Genomic DNA, 22,273 nt, shown 5'->3' with positions numbered 1-22,273 from the left:
ATTCAGGGTACCTTGACAAACTTTCTTAACTTTTTCCTTACCTATACCAATGTCACGTTCCCAGTTATCCAGGACAGCAGAGTTCTAAGGAGAGTGCCCCTTTGACCCAAAGATGGTAACTCACCTTTGCTGCACCTCCCTCAGCATGACCTAGTCTCTATCTGTAAAGGGGATAGACCTCCCTCTTTCCTGGACTCTTGTACTATCCTCAGCCATCTCTTGTAATTCAGTGAATTACATTTCTGCAGCAAATTTCAAATCACCAAAATCTGTGAGTGATTCTTTAAGACACTGCAGCAGCTCCTCAAGTCTACATTGCATCACTAAAAATCCTGTCCCATGGTCTGCATGTTTTCAGTTGATGGCCCAATCTGCACTGGAAGTTATTTAAATGAGCTGACTTTGCAAAATCTTGAAGTCCACTCGTTACATGTCTGATGTGGGAAGCACGTGCACATTTCCAGATGCACTGCCACTATGCCCCAGCACAAAATCGGATCTAGTGGGATGGGTTGTTCCTAATATATGCGAGTGCAAAGTTTGCAGTGCAAGACACTCTCAGCCTGAGCACCGTAACTGGACATTTTCCCTTGTGCTTGCCTGGTATAAAGTTTATACCAAAGGCAATTTAAGTCATCTTAATTGGAACACAATGCAAACATCAGAAGTTCAATGATAACATCAATGCTATCAGAAGGATGCCATTCAAAAAGAAACTATGGAGAAAAGCTACGTCAGTGGAGGGCATAACAACCAACCAATGGGCAATAGGAAATTTTTGAAAGAATGTAAATAAATATTGAAATCTGGAAATTATCAGCAACTTTCTCCAAAAGGGAGCATGTCACCCAATAAAATTCTCCTTGGTTCTAAGCAACAAAGGTTCAAAATTTAGATCAAATCATTTGACTCAGATCTTCTTCCACCTAATACTGAAACTCGCCAAGACTTCTTCGACAGCACCTCCCAAACTCACGACCTTTACCACGTAGAAGGACAAGGGCAACAGGCACATGGGAACAACACCACCTGCACATTCCCTGCCAAGTCACACACCATCCCGACTTGGAAATATATCGCTGTTCCTTCATCGTCGCTGGGTCAAAATCCTGGAACTCCCTACCTAACAGCACTGTGGGAGAACCTTCACCACACAAACTGCAGTGGTTCAAGGCGGCGGCTCACCACCACCTTCTCAAGGGCAATTAGGGATGGGCAATAAATGCTGGCCTTGCCAGTGACGCCCACATCCCATGAACGCATAAAAAAAATATTTCATGCCTCCAAGTTGGTCAGTTAACTTTGTAGCCCAAAGATAAGTCTGCATACATGTCAGTGGATGGGAGCTGTCTGGACTGGATCAAAGAAAAAGATACTGTCTGCATCAAAGAGGAGCTGGACAAATTCCTGAGTCAACCACAAGTCCAGTTACAGAAGGTAGGGGGAAGGGTACCTGCAATACTTGATATCAGTTAAGATATTGCAATCTCCTGGAGTCTGATTGATTTCTTTTAGGGGTTCGAGAGAAATTTCCCAGAAATGTTTCCTAAATTGGCCTAAGGTCTTTTCTGTGTTTATTTTTGCCTTTCCCAGGACTTTGATGTAGGATTTATCCATTAACGTGGCAGAGTGTTAAGAACAGCCCTTTCCTAACTTCCAGGCCCATGAAATTCAAATAAGGCAAAAGAGGATGGAGCAGTCCACTTGATCAAAGGCCCTGTCACTGGAATCATTATCCACTTTCACCACTTCCACCTCTCACTGTAACTGCAGAATGTAATATTTACAGGATACACTGCAACTACTCACCAAGATTACTTCAATAGCACCTCCTAGCCCCACAATTTCTACCCTAAGAACAAGAGCAGCAAAATAAAGAGATCAATACCTTCAAATTTCTTTCCATGTCACACACCATCCCGACTTGGACATATATTGCCATTTCTTCTTCATTGCTGTGTCAAAATCCTGGAATTCCATACCTAACTTCATCAAGGGAACGCCATCAACACAACAACTGAGGCCAAGGAGAAGGCCCGTCACCACTTTCTCAGTTCAGCAAGGGATTGGCAATGCTGCCCATATCCAGAGAACAATTTTTTTTCAAAAAAGAGTAAAAAATAAGTGCAAGGAGGAAGGCTGGATTGCCAGGGTGTGAGGGGCCACATGTGGCCCACAGATCTCAGTTTGGATATTCCTGGCCTAATCAAATTCAGTTACTGATACAGCAGCATCTATTTAATAGTAATGTCTTTTATTTAATAGTAATGTCTGTGGTTGTGCAATTATTCTCATGTTGTTTAAGTTGGTGTGAGGAAAAGAACCAAAAAACAGTAAGCTCCTCAATACGAATGAAAGATTATTAGCAATGAAACAATTGAATAAAATATTCTTTTTCATTCGAAGGGGCTGCTTCATTCACTTGATTGAAGGTGTGATGGCAAATATGAAAATCATTTTATGGTCAAACATAGCAATCAAAATTTGAAAAATATATTAAAAAGACAGACCTATCGAGTCCTCGGTGAAATATGTTATCAACAGTCCATCTGGAGAACATGCATTCAGACACATGAACACTGGAGGTTCTGGAACATGTTCTGATGGGGTTGCAGGTTCATGCTCTTCAATTTCCACCTGTACAAAGAAGCATGGATTACATTTATAGAAAAGCAATGCGCTATCACCTTCCACACTTTTAGCTGGTCAAAAAGTTAGATTACCTACCCAATAGGGTCGACTTTATTCTTTGAATTTGGAGCATCCTCTATATATTGTTGGAATGGACCTGATTATTGGTACTGATAGCAGAAGAACTGACTATATAGTACAGGAAAGGAAACACCTTAAAGATCTCTTAAAGAGTGAAACATCCTACTGTTCTGGTTGATCTGAATAACATCGACAGCATATGAAGTATAATGAATGCAAAATATACCTTTGGTTCTTCCTTTGGTTGCTCTGGTTCTTCTATTGGCAGGGCTGGAACAGACTCCTTCTTTTGCTTGCCCTTTGCTGATGGAGGACCTTTGTTCTTGGAGGACTTATCCTGCTTACCAATGGGTGGCGGAGTGGTAAGGGGAACTGGTGTAGGGGCCTGGACTGATGGGATATTCAAAATATCAGCTAGTACTGGATCTTCCTCATCTATAAATAAAATTTTAAAAAGTGGATGTATGTACAATGCTGTTCCCTCTGCACAGCTTTCCGGTTCGATATTATATCATCATTGCTTGTTTTGAATGTTACAAATTTCATGGGTCTACAGTACATATTATACTGGGTTCAACATCACTGGACACTCCTGTAAGTAGACCTACTGTCACCAACAATCTGGAAAGCTGTAGTGCGACACAGGGATTGTAACAATCCGTCTCTTGTTGGATGTGTCACATGTGTGCTTATATCTTTTCATAAGGTGCACCAAAAAGCACTCTAGTGAGACAAGGCCAATTATAAATTGGTTTATTTTAGATGAAATATGTGAATGAAATATGAATAGTTTTCATAGCGACATTCAATCAAATCCCTACCACTCTTTGTATCATAACACAATAAAATACATGACTCTACTCTTGTTACGGACTTAACTCACTCAAGTTATAGTTCTTAAACTAACTGGCACTATCCTTTTTTCTTACTGGGCCTCATAGCCTTCCTCTCATTAACTAAAAAGTGAGACTTCTCTAACTGCCTCTAACTAATTTCTCCAGAAGGAGACAACAAGGTAAAGGCTGACCTCTCCCTTAGCTGTACGTGTGTCAAGAATTGGCTTGCTGAACTGCCAAAGTTACCACCTTGTACAGGCACTTACAGCAACTACATTATCTGTTCAGCCAACCACCACCCCCCACCCCCTCGCTAAGCATATTGAATGAAAACCATTTCTAGCATTAAGGTGCAACACAGCTCTGAAATGTGCTCAATGGCTTTCCATTGTTTTAAATGTGTTTTGCAAAGAACAGATTTAATAACTCTCATTTCACCACAGGTCAGAAGAGTACAACAATAACTTGCATTTATAGAGTGCCTTTAACGTAGTAAAAGGTTCCAAGGTGCTTCACAGCAGCATTATCAAACAAAATTTGACACTGAGCCACATAAGGAGATATTAGGACAGGTGACCAAAAGCTTGGACAAAGAGGTAGGTTTTAAGGAGCGTCTTAAAGGAGGAGAGAGAGGTAGAGAGGCAGAGAGGTTTAGGGAGAGAATTCCAGGGCTTAGAACCTAGGCAGCTGAAGGCACAGTCGCCAATGGTGGGGGGAATTAAAATCGGGGATGCGCAAGAGGCAAGAATTGGAGGAGATCTCGGAGGGTTGTAGAGCTGGAGGAGGTTACTGAGATAGGGAGGAGCAGGCTATGGAGCGATTTGAAAACAAGGTTGAGAATTTTTAAAATCGAGGCGTTCCCAGACCGGGAGTTAATGTAGGTCAGAGAGCACATAGTGTGTAGGATGAATGTGACTTGGTGCAACTTCGGATACAAGCAGCAGAGTTTTCGATGAGCTCAAGTTTATGGAGGGTGGAAGATGGGAGGCCGGTCAGTACAGCATTGGAATAGTCAAGTCTAGGGGTAACAAAGGCAGGGATGAGGGTTTCAGCAGATGAGTTGAGGCAGGGGTGGAGACAGGCAATGTTACGGAGGTGGAAATAGGTGGTCTTGGTGATCGAGCAGATATGTGGTCGGAAGCTCATCTCAGGGTCAAATAGGACGCCAAGGTTGCAAACGGTGTGGTTCAGCCTCAGACAATGGCCAGGGAGAGGGATGAAGTCGGAAGCTAGGGAACTTGGAGTTAGCTCTTTGTAAATTGAATCTGACTTTATGTCAATAATATAATCACTATAATTAATATATAATAAATACATTTAATCTATAAAATGTGTAAAATAATGTAATATAATACAATCCAAAATCCCTTCTTGACCAAATAGGTAAAAATCTGCTGTTACAGTGTACAATGCAATATCTACTTCTCAGTGGTCTTATGACTTACCTCCAGGTAGCTCTATTCTATGTATTACAAATGACTTATTCACGTAACAAAAATCAATTGCATTTGTGCTGTCAGCATTTTAATTTCATATTACGTCACCTTTTTTCTGTTCTTTTGTAGGGGCATGTTTGCTGAGAGTTATAATGATTCCATCGTCAAGGACAGCTGAGAATGATCCAAACTTGCTGATAGTTTTTGTTATCATTTCTTCATCTGCAAGGATTACATAATTGTAAAATTAAATACTTTCCCTGAAAATAGAACAGTTCATATTTTGCCATGTTGGTCATCCAAAATGCTGCCTTTCAACTTGCTCAGATACTATTTAAAGAAAATGATCCTACTGTACTTCAAAATAATTTTTGTAGTACCGCTTTCTCATGATAAAATGGGGCGATAATATGGTCCCAGTGCAGTGCTACCAGGACTGCTGTTTATCAGGCACAGGGCGATAATACAAAGTCAGCTCATGTAAATATTTTTGCCGCACTTCAGTTGATCGTTTATGATGAGCTGGGAACATCTTGGGTGCTGGACACCAGAATGTCGGCAGCCAGTCAAGTACAGCATTTTTTTCTTCAAAGTGTTCAGGACCAAAGTCCCCTTTGAGGAATTGGCCATCGGAGACCAAAGCCGGAAATTTTCTTGGAGCTGTTCCCACTACACCACTATAACCTCACCGGGAGTGTGGAGGAAACCCTGTTTACCCAGTTATGGTGGTGGAGCAGGAAAAATTCCGAGGAAATTCCCGCAACAAATGAAAGCTGGGCGCTAAGTTTGGATGGCCATATACCAAGGAGAGGTGGTACTACTACAACTACAGTAACAACAACTTGCATTTATATAGCACCTTTACTGTAGAAAAACATACTAAAGTGCTTCACATAAGGAAAAATGGACACCGAGCCAAATAAGAAAGATTAGCAAGGGTAACTAAAAATGTGGCCTGTTAACAGGTAGAAACTTTCATGAAATATCTAGCATTTAGTTGCCTCCGATTAAGAAATATGGCATGCCTGCAACAAGCATTTTCACAAATAATGATATAGTCCAACAATTTTATTTTAAAATCACAAGCTTTTGGAGATTATCTCCTTCATCAGGTGAGTAGTGAATGAAAGGTTCTCAAATCGCATATCTTATATTAGGCTGGGACACCATCACACCAATCAAAGGTGTCGTTGGTGTTCAGACAGGTTAGCCACGGAAAACAGTAGGTCCCAGTATGCTGAATACACAATGTGTCAAATTACACAGACAGAGAGAAAGAGACCCGAAAGGCAGAGGGAGAGAGAGAGAATTTCCAGTTGTATTAAAAACAGATAACTTTTTTTTCCTTGCTGGTGGGGTTACATGTAGCGTGACATGAACCCAAGATCCCGGTTGAGGCCGTCCTCATGGGTGCGGAACTTGGCTATCAATTTCTGCTCGACGATTTTGCGTTGTCGTGTGTCTCGAAGGCCGCCTTGGAGAACACTTACCCGAAGATCGGTGGCTGAATGTCCTTGACTGCTAAAGTGTTCCCCGACTGGGAGGGAACCCTCCTGTCTGGCGATTGTTGCGCGGTGTCCATTCATCCGTTGTCGCAGTGTCTGCATGGTCTCGCTAGCAATCTGGTCACCAAAGCCTAGGCAACTCAGTCCAATTTACAGTTATATTTCTTATTCGCTGATTTCTCCTGTTTTGAATTTTGTGGCCCCGGAAACTTGAAAAGGACTTCTTAATGCCATAGTCTCACTTCAATAAAAACCCCCAAATCTGTTAGCATTTACAACTTGGAATGTATGCAAATTAATGGAATATGGATTTCAACTTTACTAGTTGATCTCCTATGGCATTGCACAAGAGGAGCTACTCCAAGTAGCAGGACAGGGGGAATAATTGGAACATAACACACAGACATAATTCAGTCTCCATTTAAAAGTCATACATTATGTCCTTATTTTAATATCTCCATTATAATTTCCTATGCCCACATTGATAATGTAAACTTGTTGCACTAATCATACCCAGTTCTCTCTTAACTCTCTCTTCAAACCTCCAGCTCAACCTCCCCACCCCCGACCTACTCCCCCTTTCTTTCAAAACTCTTCCTCCTCCTTTTCAAAACCTCCCCTCTATTAACTTCTCTCCCTCCCTCAACCTCTCCTCTCACAACTTGACCTTCTATCTTTACCCCCTCCCTTCCTATCTGTTTCACTCAAAGAGGCTATGTTTACTTTCAAAATTCATTAAAAAAAATCTAATTAGAACGAGGAACAAAACTATCTGTCCCTCCATTTGTGTCTTTCTCTGTCTCTCTTTCCCCACCCTCCCCGTCTCACAGGTGTAAGCCATTATCATTGACCTTTTCTAATTGTCAATAGCAGGTAGAGATAAGTAATTGGCTTCAAAATTCAAATAGGGTTTTTTAAAATATGAAGATTAGCACTTTCACCCCATTACATTTTCTGATATTCATAGAACACGAAACAAATGCTATAACCGGTGTGTAATTAGTACACTTGGTTTTTTCTCACTCTCTTACAAAGACACACATTGACACAATCTCTTTAAAAAAACAATATAAATTGTACCTCAATTAAGCTTTTGAAATTTGTTCTCTTGTTTTTCAAAATTATTTGAAGAAAAGCTACTGAGAAGAAAGTTGAAGAGTTCTATGAAAACTATTGCATCAGTTTAGCTGATTGAATATATTGATGCATCTTGGGAAATTAGGTACACTGCACAAGCTAAGGTTGCACAATCCAGTGTGAGGTGTTGGGTGGCACGACATGGTGTGGTGGGGAAAGAAGCCACCAGTAACTGCAGGTTACATTTGGGGATGGAGGCAGTGGTGGCAATGTGGCCTTCAGTGGCTCCCTTCCCATCCAAAACTCCTGCAAATCATGCATGCTTCCCCCTCCACCACCTTGCTACATCCCCAATCCCTTATCATTACTCTTTCCTCTTCTTACCACCCCTCACTTCTTAGGGTGCTTGAATAATGAGCAGAGGACTGATTTTTCACTGACTCTTCTGCCCAAATGCAAGGTAGTCGGAGTACTGTTGAAGTGGTTCGGGTGTGTCTGGAATGGGGTGCACATCCACAGGGGAAGAATTGTGTATGCAGTTGCAGGCCCTTAAAAGCTGCAGCAGCTTTCAAGCACACTGCTACTTCAGGAAGTGTGGGAACATATCTATAAGACTTGTAGGTAAAAATGGGATCCCTTGTTTTGAGGAAGAAACTGTGGAAATTTTGCTAAAAAAAGTCAAACTGGTGAAGATATAATTTTTCCTGTATATGGCTGATGGTTTATAAGTTAAGTGAACAACATGGCAGAGGGTGGTGTACAGCATAAATGTCAACAACACAGAATGTGGTTGTAGTGCCAAAAAGAAATTCCACGACCTCACCAGAGGGGAATGGCAGCTGGCCTTAGCATCTACTTATATTCAGGCACTGCACCAACTGTTACCATCATAACCCCTTCTTATCCATGTTTTCCTTCAATTTTTTCCATAATGCTGCACTCTTTGCTTTCCAGCATCTCCTTTACCCAGTACCACTTTCTTCAGTAGAAGGATGCCCAGAACAATTCAGTCACTTCCTTCCACAAGCAACACCAGCACACTACATGTGTCAGTCTTTACAAACTCTCCAGAGTGTACATTCACACACAGGGGTAGGCTGATTTCATGCATCCATTATCAGATAATCAATACAAGCTTCTTCTTTTGTAGAAGGCAGCATGCAACTCGAAGCAGATGACCACAAGTGGAGGAGGGCAGCAACATTACATGATCTGACCCCAATTGATGAGCAAGCCATGCAAATTCAGGGCCCAGAATTGAAGGAGACAAGAGATGGGGAAGCAGGAGGCATGGCCCCTTTAATTTCCTCTAATGCACTGAGCCCCAGGTCAGAGTTTGTGCAACATATATCCTTTCTTTACACCATCATTTCCAGTCATCCCACTATCTTTCTCATATGCCTCCAATAAGTAACAATGCCCAACATTTCCGTGCCAACTTTATATTTTTTTTATATTCATATTCATTCTTAGGATGTGGGTATTGTTGGCAAAGCCAATATTTATTGCTCATATCCAGCTGTCCTGAGAAGATGGTGGTGAGCCTTCTTCTTGAACAGCTGCAGTGTGAGTGGTGAAGGTGCTCCCAAAATCCTATTTGGTAGGGAGTTTCAGGATTTTGACTCAGCGACGATGAAGGAATGGCAATCTATATCCAAGTTAGAATAGTGTGTGACTTGGAGGGGAACTTAGAGGTGATGGTATTCCCATCCACCAGTTGGCCTTGTCCTTCTGGATGATGATGATGGTTGAGGGTTTGTGAGGTGCTGCAAAAGAAGCCTTAGAGAGTTGCTGTGGTGCAACCTATAGATAGTACACACTGCAGCCATGGTATACCGGTGGTGGAAGGGACAGATGTTTAGGCTAGTGGATGATGTGCTGATCAAGTGGACTACTTTCTCCTGAATGCTGTTGAGCTTCTTGAGTGTTGTTGCAGCTGCAATCATCCAGGCAAGTGGACAGTAGTCCATCACACTCCTGACATGTGCCTTGTAGGTGCTGGAGAGGCTTTTGGGAGTCTGTAAGTGAGCCACACAAGTGTTTTCCCCCTGATCCCTATTGACTTCAGTTTACTAGGCTCCTTGGTGCCACACTTGATTGAATGCTGCCTTGATGCCAAGAGCAATCACTCTTACCTCACCTTCGGAATTCAGCTCGTGTCCCTGTTTGGACCAAGGCTGTAATGAGGTCTGGAACCAAGTGGTCCTAGTGGAATCCAAATTGAGCGTCAGTGAGCAGGTTTTTGGTGAATAAGTGGTGCTTCATAGCATTGTTGACAACTCCTTGCATCACTTTGCTGATAATTGGGAGTAGGCTAATAGGGCGGTAATTGGCTCGATTGAATTTGTCCTGCTTTGTGGAAAGGACATACCTGGGCAATTTTCCACATTCTTGGGTTGATGCCAGTATTGTAGCTGCACCGGAGCAGCTTGGCTAGACTTGTTCTGGGGCACAGGTCTTCAGCACTACAGCTGGGACGTTGTCAAGGCCTGTAACCTTTGCTGTGTCCAGTGCACTCAGGCATTTCTTGATGCCTTGTGGAGTGAATCGAATTTGATGAAGACTGCTATCTGTGATGGTGGGGATCTCAAAAAAGGCTAAGGATCACCTACTTTGCACTTCTGTCTGAAGATGATTGCAAAGGCTTCAGCCTTGCCTTTTGCACTCACGTGCTGGCTCTGTCATCATTGAAAATGGGGATGTTCATGGAGCCTCCTCCTCTGGTTAGTTGCTTAATTGTCCATCACCATTTTCAACTGGATGTGGCAGGGCTGCAGAGCTTTGACCTGAACCGTTGGTTGTGGGATCATTTAGCTTTGTCTATAGCATGCCGCTTTCGTTGTTTAGCATGAATGTAGTCCTGTATTGTAGCTTCACCAGGTTGACATCTCATTTTCAGGTACACCTGGTGCTGCTCCCAGCATGCTATTTTACTCACCTCATTAAACCAAGGTTGGTCAACTGGCTTGGTGGTGACAGAGGAGTGAGAGATATGCCGAACCATGAGGTTACAGATTGTGGTGGTATACAATTCTGCTGTTGATGATTGACACAGCACCTCATCGAATCCTGGTTTTGAACTGTTAGATCTTAATCTATCCCATTTAGTATGGTGGCACTGCCACATGACACGATGGAGTGTCCGCAGTGTGGAAATGAGACTTGGTCTCCACAAGGACTGTGTAGTGGCCACTTCTACCAATGCCATCATGGACAGATGCATCTGCAACAGGTAGATTTGGAGAAGACGATGTTATTCCCTTGTGTTGGTTCTCTCACCACCTGCCGCAAACCTAGTCTGGCAGCTATGTCCTTCAGGTCTCGGCCAGTTCGGTCAGTGATTACTGCAGAGCCACTCTCGGTGATAGACTTTGAAGTTCCCCACCCAAAGCACATTCTGTGCCCTTGCTATCCTCAGTGCTTCCTCCAAGTGGTGTACATCATGGAGAAGTACTGGGAAGGCAGTAAATGATTGTTTCCTATCTGCCAGTGAGCCCACACCTTTCCACAGCATATTTCTTACAAAAATTTCACAAAAGATACTGATCTGAAGCCGTAGTCGTTTCTTAGCTCAGTACATCATAATTAATTAAAACAGCATTTCTCTTACCTGGTGTGAAAGTTTAAGAAAAATCATTTTACAAGAAATAACTTAGGAGGAGTTCTTTGCATGGAAAGTCCCTCGTCTTATAGTAGTATTCTTCTTTATACGGCATATAAAGTAAATTCAAGGAGACTACTTTAACTGAAGATAAAACCTATGTTTACGTGATGGAAACTCTTCTGCTGCTGTCTATTAACTGGGATGGAAGTAATACTCACCTGATTGTAATTGTGACTTAATAGTACAAAGTCCTTAAACTGCAGTAAAATAAATAGTCAAAGAATTGAGGGATAGGGTGACATCACAGTAACAGGCACATATGGAACATGGTATAAATTTATTTTTAACATGTGGGGGAATCTCATTGGAATGAAAAGGCCGTATTTCTACAAGACATCACACCAACAAAGTGAGATCACAAGTCAGTTGCAATTGATCTTGTTATATAATTGAAGTTAAATTGTTTCCATTAAGAACTAATAAATATTAAATGCACCCATAACATTTCTTTCTTACCTTTCTTGGAACTTTCAGACCCCGCTTTTTCTGTTGGAACTTCTTTGCTTTCATCCAAATTCTTTATGGGATCTGTGATGGAGATGAAGAAGAGATGTCTGTCCCTCATTACACAGACCTGTATAAATGTTGAACCTGTTGAAACAAGCAACAAGATACTTTTGTAATAAGTTGGGAAGAACTGTTTATTGTTTGTGACTCTAAAAATGTATATATATTTGAAAAACAAATATATATCCTTTGATTATGGTATTTAAAGTTGACATAGTTTAAGAGAACTTCCATGGGTTCTCCCAGTCTTCCGATGTATGTTTGGTGGAAGATCAGCAGAAACCTGGGAGAAATGGCTGTTTACACCATTTCTCTCGGGCAGAGGTTCCCAAACTGGGAGAGGGGTTGGCAACAAGGATATTGGGGGATGGGAGGAGGACAGGCTGGCCGAGAAGAGCCACCAATGCAACTTCGCATAGCCATAGGAGATGCATCAAAAGTCTGAACTTTAAAGAAACTGAGCAAATTTAAGTTTAAATTCTAAGTATATACCAATGCAGCTTCACATAGGGTGATCTCAGCACACCACAGGATGTTTGAATGCTTGCTGATTTCTAGAAGCGGAAGTTGAACTAATCAGAGCTGCTTCTGGTGCACAGTAATCGGTTACTATGCACCAAACGCAGCTCTGTGCTGAGATCACCCAATGCGAGGTTGCATCGGTGTATACTTTTTCTTTGAATTTATACTTAAATTTGTTGCGTTTCTTTGAAATCTAAAGAAATTCAGACATTTTTTTGATTGCCAGTCTACCATGGTAAAGCAGGAAGGTGAGGTGAGGCTGCATTGATGGCAGATACAGGCACTCACCAGGTAAGTAGTCTCTTTTCACAAAATTATAGTTTGCTACCAGTCCAGGTAATCATTTCCTGAATTGATATCTGCACTGGTCTACCATTTCAAATTAAAATGTTATGAACATCCCAGCGCCCTGTAGCTCCCATGTGGTATATAACTGTCCTGAATGTGACGTTTGGTGCTTGACAACCACAACCATTTTCCTGTTGTTGGGTATGACTTCAATCAGTGGAGGGTTTTCTCCTTCACCCCACATTGACTTCAGTTTTGCTAGGGCTCCTTGGCGCCATGCTCAGTCAAATGCTGCCTTGGCGTCAAGGGAAGTTGCTCTTCTCTTCTCCACCATTCAGTGCTTATGGCCATACCTGCATCAAGGCTGTGATGAGTTCTAAATAAGTCATTCTATTGGAACCCAGGTTGAGCATCAGTGAGCAGGTTATTGGTGTGTAGGTGCTGACTGATGGCACTCTTGATGAATCCTTCCATCACTTTGCTGTTGACTGAGAGGAGGCTGAAAGGGTGGTAATTGGCTGAGGTAGATTTGTCCTGATTTTTGCAGCTAACACATACTAGGCCAATTTACAACACATTGTAGGGTAGATGTCAGTATCATAACTGCACTAGAACAACTTGGGTGACAGCTAGTTGGTGCACAGGTTGTAAGCACTACAGCTGGGATGTTGTCAGAGCCAATAGCCTTCACTCTGTCCAATGCTCTCAGTCGCTTTTGAATGTAATGTGGAGTGAAGCGAATTAGCTGTACACTGGCATCTACCTCAGAAGGAGGCCGAGTAGGATCGTTCACTTAGCACTTTGTATTGAAAATGCTTGCAAAAACTTCAGCCTTGTCTCACACTCATGCCCTGGCCATCATCATGGTTGAGGATGGGAAGCTCAGGAAGCCTTTTCCTTCCCCCATTTGTCATCTAACTGTCCACCACCATTGTCAACTGGATGTAGTAAAGCTACAGATCTTTGCCCTTGTCTATTGGTTCTGGGACCATTTAGCTATATACATAGCCTGCTGATTTTAGCGTTTAGCCCCGTCATGTAGCTTTATTAGATAGGTACCTCATTCTAGAATTTGCCTAGTGTTGCTCTTGGCACATTGTTCTGTACTCTTCATTGAACTAGGCTGGATATCCTATCTTGATGGAGCTGGAGGAATGAGACGAGGACGTGTCAGGCCGTAAGATTACAGAATTTAATGGTATACAACTCTGCTGCTGATGTCCCACAGCACCTCATGGATGCCCAGGCGTACTGTTAGGGTAGAGTAGAGCGCCTCTGGCTGTGCTATTTCTGACCTGGAGTGCTTGTTACGAACACTGAAAACTGGGTACAATAAGATGGGAAGAATGCACAGCAGTGCAAATGCTCCATAGCCAATCAGAAGAGAAGGCATTGATAGACTAAGTGGTCTATCAGCATTGGGAGCTATTTCAATTTCAAAATAAATGTTTTTAAAATCCCCCTTCAAACAAATATATTTGAAATAGAAAAGCATTTTGACCTTTTTATTTTGTGTCTGTGAGATGCTCAAATATTTATAGTAGTAGCTGCCTGTTAACACTTAGCTATCTCATCTGACATTTTACCTAGCCAGGTGAGGCAGCTAGGTTTTCAGTGGGAGCAATCTAAAACTGGTAGCTTTTTGATATAGTGCCGGTATTCATAACATTGTACCTCGCATTATAGTGAACCTAAATATTAGAAGTACTTTTCAAATTGAGTTTTACTATTTCAAATTAGAGTTTAAAAATGACAATACTGTAGTTCCTAGCATGTTAAAGTGCCAATGAGCCCTTGTTGATCGACAGATACAATAATCTGTTGCATTCAACACGTGTTTGGCTTATTGTTCTCATTAAATGCACCAGGCAATATAAAATGCTTACCATATTAGAAGATAACACCCTTTTTTTCCAATCAGCGTTATTTTAACACCACCAATAACCAGTTTAAAGTAAGTGGGTTAATGGCAATCAGAAAATCTAGGTTATAATTTGTAAATATGAGCACTTTAAAGATTTAGAACACAGAGGCTAAGCAGAACATTGGAGGCTCTAATATTCGTCTCAGAGCATCTGCAAAGCCAGGTGAATCAGAAGCTAAAATCAATTGGGCTAGTTCCCATGCATTTCAAGGATTACATACTTCAGCTGCTTAGCAATGTTATAGTTGTCTGGGAAGTTAGAAATGTATTTGGTTCAGTAGTAATCTTCCATTACAGGGTTGTTCCTGGTTTATCGAGTAGTTACCATGTAAGAAGTGTATGATTTTCACTTGAATGTGTCCTCCATCAGCAGGGAATAGAGATTTGACTTCACCAGATACTTGAATTAAATCATTTCCAAAATTGTAGCCAGTAAACTGGAAATAAATAGCACAGGTAACAATCACTGAACCTGGGAACAAAGAGTTCATTTATTTTTCAATATAAAAATCAATTCTGGTAAATTTGTATTCATCAAGGCAAAAGTTTTAAAATACTGGTATATGGAATATTTTCCATTTATAACACTGGAGACCTGAATTTCTTCTTTAGTTACTGGCATAACCTGGGTGGTTGGAGGAAGAAAATCAGGTGGAGGGTAGTTCTGCAATCCCCTGCCACTTCCAGCATTTTTGCCAGAAGCGATGTTGGGTGGATAACATGTCTGCCCAAATATGGGTGGATGTATTATAATGAGAGGCAAATGACAGGATGACATCATGCAATGTATTTCCAGTCATTTCTGCCCGGGTAATACTGTGCACAAAGAACATGGGTGCATTCCTGGCATCCAGCATTGTTAAGGGCCGTAGGAGAGAAATTAGAAGTCAAACGACCACTTTGACTAATGCTGGAGGGCCAGCTTGCGTTTTACCTCCGCTACAGAGCCCTGGCGTTCATACCTCAAAGAGTCTGCATATTAATACAAGAGGTTGTTCTCTAAGTACAATTATTATTTGCAGTTATTTGGGTCTGTCTAAAGCACCTTGCAAGGACTGATGGTATCTACGGAGGAGTTCAACACACACCTTCATGCAATCATGCTTATTGGACCTGCAAAACATTGCGGGGCATGTAGCAATTCCTGGGACTTTGTGATGGGGGGTCTTTCTCAGTAGGAGAGGTGTTCCTCATGAATGCTCACACTACTGCTATGCAGGTCTCAGGCTCTAATGTACAGCAAGTTCTCTTATCCAGCTTCAAAGTGGTGGGGACCAAATGGAGAGAGCCATTATGCAGACAAAGGGAGAATTTTAAAGCTTTTAAAAGAATTTTGGAGTCTTCAGCTGGCACTGTCAGGCACCCTATGCTGCAGCAAGGAACCATAAAACCTTTGATCTCCCACCTGAGATGGACCCCTTCTACCTGTAAATGGCCTCAGTGCCCACCCTCAATATGGTAATTTCCCTGACTCCAAGAAACAACTCAGTCAGTGGAGCAGCTAATGGCTGGCTGGAAGTCCTGGCTCCCTTTACTTCTGTCGGTGGAGTGAGACTCGAGGAAAATTCAATCCGCTTGCCAATATTAAGTACTCCCATGCCTTTAATGAAGCTCCAGCAATTTTGGTGGAAAATCAGGTGGATTCAGGAAAAAAGATTCCCCACCCGACTTCAGGGCCTTTACACTTGTTTTCCACAATGCTGGTACAGACCCTGCTGGGCAGAAAATCTATCCTATCATCTTTTGCTAATTTGTAACAACTTTGGTAATTTTGTTTCCAGGTCTGGGTGTTAAAATTCTAGCAAATGTAAATACAGCAAACCTTGTAGACTTTTTCAATTGGTTCAGGTAGTTCCTGAGCTTCTGGTTGAGCCTCTGAAATTGTTTCTTGCTCTTCTTTGATGCTTTTACTGTCCTGTTTTGGTGATTTCTTTGATAGCTTACTTTCTTTGGCCTCCAGTTGTTGTACATCTTCTTCCTTCTTTTTGCTATCTGGCTTGTCTTTCTTGCCTTTTTTTTCTTTTTTCTGTTCCTCCTCTTTCAACTTCTCCTGGTCTTTCTTCCAAGCCTATGAATCAAAAAAACAGTAAATACATTAAGAATGTAGAAAAAAATGTTGTATTTTCTGTGGTCAACAATATTTTATAGTAAGTAATAATAGAACATTGTTTTACAACTTGAAACCAACTCAAAGTGGAATTCTAATTTTTTTTCAAAAGGACATGTTTGAAACTTCACCACTTTAACTGGTTAAAGTGAATTATCAACTCCCATAACTCACCACTGTATGTGCAGCAGAGCGGGACTCCTGTCTGTCCAATGTTCACCCTATCAGAAATCCTGGGTTCAGCAAATTTCAATATTGTTGGGAAAAGCACATGTTCCACCAGCAATTGGTCAATTATGTTGTGAGGCCCAAAAATTCAAGCTTTGGGTGGGTGGGGGGGTGTGGGGGCGCGCGGAGGAAGCACTTACTCACCAATAACCTGCTCACCGATGCTCGGTTTGGGTTTCGCCAGGACCACTCGGCTCCAGAACTCATTACAGCCTTGGTCCAAACATGGACAAAAGAGCTGAATTCCAGAGGTGAGGTGAGAGTGTTTGCCCTTGACATCAAGGCAGCATTTGACCGAGTGTGGCATCAAGGAGCCCTAGTAAAATTGAAGTCAATGGGAATCAGGGGGAAAACTCTCCAGTGGCTGCAGTCATACCTAGCACAAAGGAAGATGGTTGTGGTTGTTGGAAGCCAATCATCTCAGCCCCAGGACATTGCTGCAGGAGTTCCTCAGGGCAGTGTCCTAGGCCCAACCATCTTCAGCTGCTCCATCAATGACCTTCCCTCCATCATAAGGTCAGAAATCAGGATGTTCGCTGATGATTGCACAGTGTTCAGTTCCATTCGCAGCCCCCACAAATAATAAAGCAGTCCGAGCCCATATTCATCAAGACCTGGACAACATCCAGGCTTGGGCTGATAAGTGGCAAGTAACATTTGCGCCAGGCAAGTAACATTTGCGCCAGACAAGTGCCAGGCAATGACCATCTCCAACAAGAGAGAGTCTAACCACCTCCCCTTGACATTCAACGGCATTACCATTGCCGAATCCCCCACCATCAACATCCTGGGGGTCACCATTGACCAGAAACTTAACTGGATCAGCCATATAAATACTGTGGCTACAAGAGCAGGTCAGAGGCTGGGTATTCTGTGGCGAGTGACTCACCTCCTGACTCCCCAAAGCCTTTCCACCATCTACAAGGCACAAGTCAAGAATGTGATTGAATACTCTCCACTTGCCTGGATTAGTGCAGTTCCAACACTCAAGAAGCTCGACACCATCCAGGACAAAGCAGCCCGCTTGATTGGCACCCCATCCACCACCCTAAACATTCACTCCATTCACCACCGGCGCACAATGGTTGCAGTGTGTACCATCCACAGGATGCACTGCAGCAACTCGCCAAGGCTTCTTCGACAGCACCTCCCAAACCTGCAACCTCTACCACCTAGAAGGACAAGGGCAGCAGGCACATGGGAACACCAACACCTGCACGCTCCCCTCCAAGTCACACACCATCCCGACTTGGAAATATATCGCCGTTCCTTCATTGTCGCTGGATCAAATTCCTGGAACTCCCTTCCTAACAGCACTGTGGGAGAACCTTCACCACACGGACTGCAGCGGTTCAAGGCGGCGGCTCACCACCACCTTCTCAAGGGCAATAAATGCTGGCCTTGCCAGCGACGCCCACATCCCATGAACGAATAAAAAATAGTGCTGCTCTTAAAGCTGGACTGCTTTTCAAACAATACCAGTATGCAAAATTTCAATGTAGATTAAAAAGGAAGCAGGAGTATGAGAGCCTGAAACTTTTTGGAGAGGCAGAAGGCAGAGGGTGATGGTCGAAGGTTGTTTTTGTGACTGGAAGCCTGTGGCCAGTGGGGTACCACAGGGATCGGTGCTGGGTCCCTTGCTGTTTGTGGTCTACATTAATGACTTGGATATGAATGTAAAAGGTATGATCAGTAAGTTCGCTGATGATACAAAAATTGGTAGGGTGGTAAATAGCGAGGAGGATAGCCTCAGTCTGCAGGACGATATAGATGGGTTGGTCAGATGGGCGGAACAGTGGCAAATGGAATTTAACCCGGAAAAGTGCGAGGTGATGCACTTTGGAGGGACTAACAAGGCAAGGGAATACACAATGAATGGGAGGACCCTAGGCAAGACAGAGGGTCAGAAGGATCTTGGTGTGCAAGTTCACAGATCCCTGAAGGCGGCGGAACAGGTAGATAAGGTGGTAAAGAAGGCATATGGGATACTTGCCTTTATTAGCTGAGGCATAGAATATAAGAGCAAGGAGGTTATGATGGAGCTGTATAAAACACTGGTTAGGCCACAGCTGGAGTACTGTGTGCAGTTCTGGTCGCCACACTACAGGAAGGATGTGATCGCTTTGGAGAGGGTGCAGAGGAGATTCACCAGGATGTTACCAGGGCTGGAGCGCTTCAGCTATGAAGAGAGACTGGGAAGATTGGGTTTGTTTTCCTTGGAGCAGAGGAGGCTGAGGGGGGACATGATTGAGGTGTACAAAATTATGAGGGGCACAGATAGGATGGATACTAAGGAGCTTTTTCCCTTCGTTGAGGGTTCTATAACAAGGGGACATAGATTCAAGGTAAAAGGCGGGAGGTTTAGAGGGGATTTGAGAAAGAACTTTTTCACCCAGAGGGTGGTTGGAGTCTGGAACTCACTGCCTGAAAGGGTTGTGGAGGCAGGAACCCTCACAACATTCAAGAAGCATTTGGATGAGCACTTGAAATGCCACAGCATACAAGGCTACGGACCAAATGCTGGAATATGGGATTAGAGTAGACAGGGCTTGATGGCCGGCGCGGACACGATGGGCCGAAGGGCCTCTATCCGTGCTGTATAACTCTATGACTCTATGACTCTATGACGTAAATGTGATTCTGATTGAAATTAAGCATGAGGGGAATGGAATAGTGTGACTGGTGGCAAGAGACCTGTCAATGCAGCAACCAGAGCCCTGTGGAAGGATGTGTCACAAGTAGTGGATGGCAACTGCACAACCCCCAGGACTTCTCTCACAAGGTCAGCATAGGTAAGGGTTATGGCCATTAATGTATATTTTGTACATTTCAGACAGTATCAAAGGGCATTATCCTGTGCACTAAATGATCTGGGGTGATACCTACACATGGAAGACTTCAATTAATGGATTCCACATCTTAAAATGCATGCATGACTGTTGAAGCTTCACTACTTTAGTGGGAATTCCAGAAGAGAAATTACGAAAATTATCAAATAGTTGTCAAATTCAAAACTCTGTGACTAACAATCATGAGCATTATTTTGTCATCAAGGAAAATGTTGCATACAATTCCCCAAAAGGACAGACTACGGGAGGAGGGATAGTAGGATGAGGAGGAGCAAAGCAAAGAACTCATTCAGCTAATACGGTATGGCAGAGTTTCCCAAACTGGGGCATGGGATGAAGCTATCAGATGCCGGATTTAGTGGCTGTGAAATTCCTTGGATCTGCTCCCAATTCGCCGGACTTCACTTCACTGGAAGTGCGGCAGAATTTCTGTTTACTTGGGTAAATGGAGTTTCCACTGCACTTGTAGCGAAGTAAAGTCTGGCGACACACAGACGGATCCGAGGAATTTCTCAGCTGGTAAGTTCTAATTAATTGGACTTCATATGAAAACATAGCCATTTACTAATATTAATCTTACTCCTTCAGTATCAGGATCCTCCAAGCCAATTCCACAAAAGAATCCCAAAGAAACATCAGAAATTAGCTGGGTCAGGGAGGGGGTTTAATATTAATTCTTAGAGAGATACTGATGAGAAGATAATCAAGCAGTTAGTCATGTTACTGGTTACAGAAAAAACTATTAAATATTTTTATTCAAACTGGGGACATTTGTCCATCAGGTTTCCCCTTAAAACATCACCTTGGTTAGAAGTTTAAGAAAACCATTAAGTAGGAATTTTGTAAAAATCCTGCACTACATAACTGACGTGAGCCGAATGTTTAGTATTCGATAATTGTGAAGGAATGGTGCGTTTTTTGAATTTGATATTGATCCTGGGGAAGGAACAAGTAGAGCTGGGCAAAAGAAAAATAGGAAATACGAATTCTTCCCACTTGACTCGGATTCACATTTACTGGTTCTGACGAAAATCCGTGACTGCAATGTGTTGTTTCTGCTGAAGTTCTTGCTCAGCATAGAATGAAACCAGGCAAACGAAAACACCACTTAGAAACCAAACATCCTGCCCTCAAAGATAAACCACAAGATTTTTTTCAAGTAAAAGCTCTTTCAACTGAAAGGACATATGAAGGTAATCAAAGAACGCAGTGCTACTCCTGCCAAAGCATTTGAAGCACTTATATTTTTGGACTCCAGGGGAATCAAGGAATATGGGGATCGGGCAGGAAAGTGGAGTTGAGGTTGAAGATCAGCCATGATCTGATTGAATGGCGGAGCAGGCTCGAAGGGCCGTATGGCCTACTCCTGCTCCTATTTCTTATATCCTTGTGAAGCATCCTATGCTGTCTCATACAAAAGAGCAAGAACTGGAAAATCTCATTCAATTGGTGAAAGTTTTGTACCACCAGCAGCGATTAAAATGGAATGGATAGAATGTGGAAAGAAAGTTGCTGACCAGCTAAGTTTCATCTCACTATCTGACAACACGGCTAGCTGCAGAATTGCTGATATAACAGGAGATAGAGGAGCAGCTCGTCAAAGCAGTGACGCAAAGCCTTTTTTTGCATTACAAATTGACGAGAGTACTGACTATGTCAATGCAGCACAGATGGTGGTTTTCGTATGATACACCAGCTCATCTGAGATCAAAGAGGACATTTTAATTTTTCTGTTCTGTCCCAATGAGAACAACCACTGAGAAGCTGTTCAAAATTTCACTGCTGCATGACAGATAAAAACATGCAGTGGAATTGTTGTGTTGAGATTGATACAGATGGGGCAAAAGCTATGACTGGACGCAATAATAGATTTGCTGCTTAGGTGGAAGGAGTTGTACCATACTGTGTTTGGTGCCACTGTTGTATATGGAACAATGCCAAAAGAGCTGTCAGATATATTGACTGTTGCTGTCAAGGTTGTGAACCTCAAATAGTTGACCACTGAACTCACGTCTCTTCTCAGTCCTATGTGAAGAAATGTGATCATTGCACCAGCAACTTCTACTTCATACAGAAATGTGATGGCTGTTTCCTGGTGAAGTTTTGGCAAGAATCTGCAATTTCAGGAAGGAAGTCTGTATGTTTCTGACTGACTCTGAATCACCACTTCACCATTATTTCGTCAACCAATGTTTCCAGGTTTTACAGGGCTATTTGGCCTCCATATTTGATAAACAAAATGAACTCAAGGTAAAAACTAACATTTTCATTATGCATGAAGAAGTACAGAACTTTGCAAGAGCTTTTGCTCTGGAGTAGCTATATGCTGCAAGACAATGTAGCTACGTCCTCGATATTGTCTTCTGTCATTATGCACTGTGAAATGTTGGTCCTAGCTTAAAGATGTAATTCTGCAGCATTTGTCTCAGCTTTGCACAAAATGCATTTAATGTTTTCAGTATTCGAAATCAGTTTTCAGAGGACTTTGTAACAATTAACAAGATTGCTGTGATCCTAAAAGAGAATTTGATCAACATTGCTGGTGACTCTGTTTTGAGAGATAATTTTAAAGTCATATTTCTTGATCAGTTCTAGTTCTCAATTCGAAAAGAATTCCC

The 22,273-nt window shown here is 42.4% G+C and overlaps 1 protein-coding gene across 6 annotated transcripts in view; it reads right to left on the bottom strand.

Moving 5' to 3' along the window:
• The window catches only part of spag17 (sperm associated antigen 17), a 194,506-nt gene that overhangs the window by 84,038 nt on the left and 88,195 nt on the right, over positions 1 to 22,273 (bottom strand). For all 6 annotated transcript variants that reach the window (XM_067992977.1, XM_067992976.1, XM_067992978.1 and 3 more), the window contains 6 exons: positions 16,294 to 16,539; positions 14,797 to 14,908; positions 11,687 to 11,821; positions 5,093 to 5,206; positions 2,939 to 3,147; positions 2,511 to 2,637 (listed from right to left, as the gene is read on the bottom strand). In XM_067992977.1, the coding sequence (XP_067849078.1) occupies positions 2,511 to 2,637; positions 2,939 to 3,147; positions 5,093 to 5,206; positions 11,687 to 11,821; positions 14,797 to 14,908; positions 16,294 to 16,539 (943 nt within the window). The remainder of the gene's footprint in view (positions 1 to 2,510; positions 2,638 to 2,938; positions 3,148 to 5,092; positions 5,207 to 11,686; positions 11,822 to 14,796; positions 14,909 to 16,293; positions 16,540 to 22,273) is intronic.

The sequence above is a fragment of the Heptranchias perlo genome, chromosome 11 (genome assembly GCF_035084215.1).
Source record: "Heptranchias perlo isolate sHepPer1 chromosome 11, sHepPer1.hap1, whole genome shotgun sequence".
NCBI classification, from domain to species: Eukaryota; Metazoa; Chordata; class Chondrichthyes; order Hexanchiformes; family Hexanchidae; genus Heptranchias; species Heptranchias perlo.
Note: the sequence above shows the minus strand (reverse complement) of the source record. Positions and strands in the feature narration are given on the sequence as shown.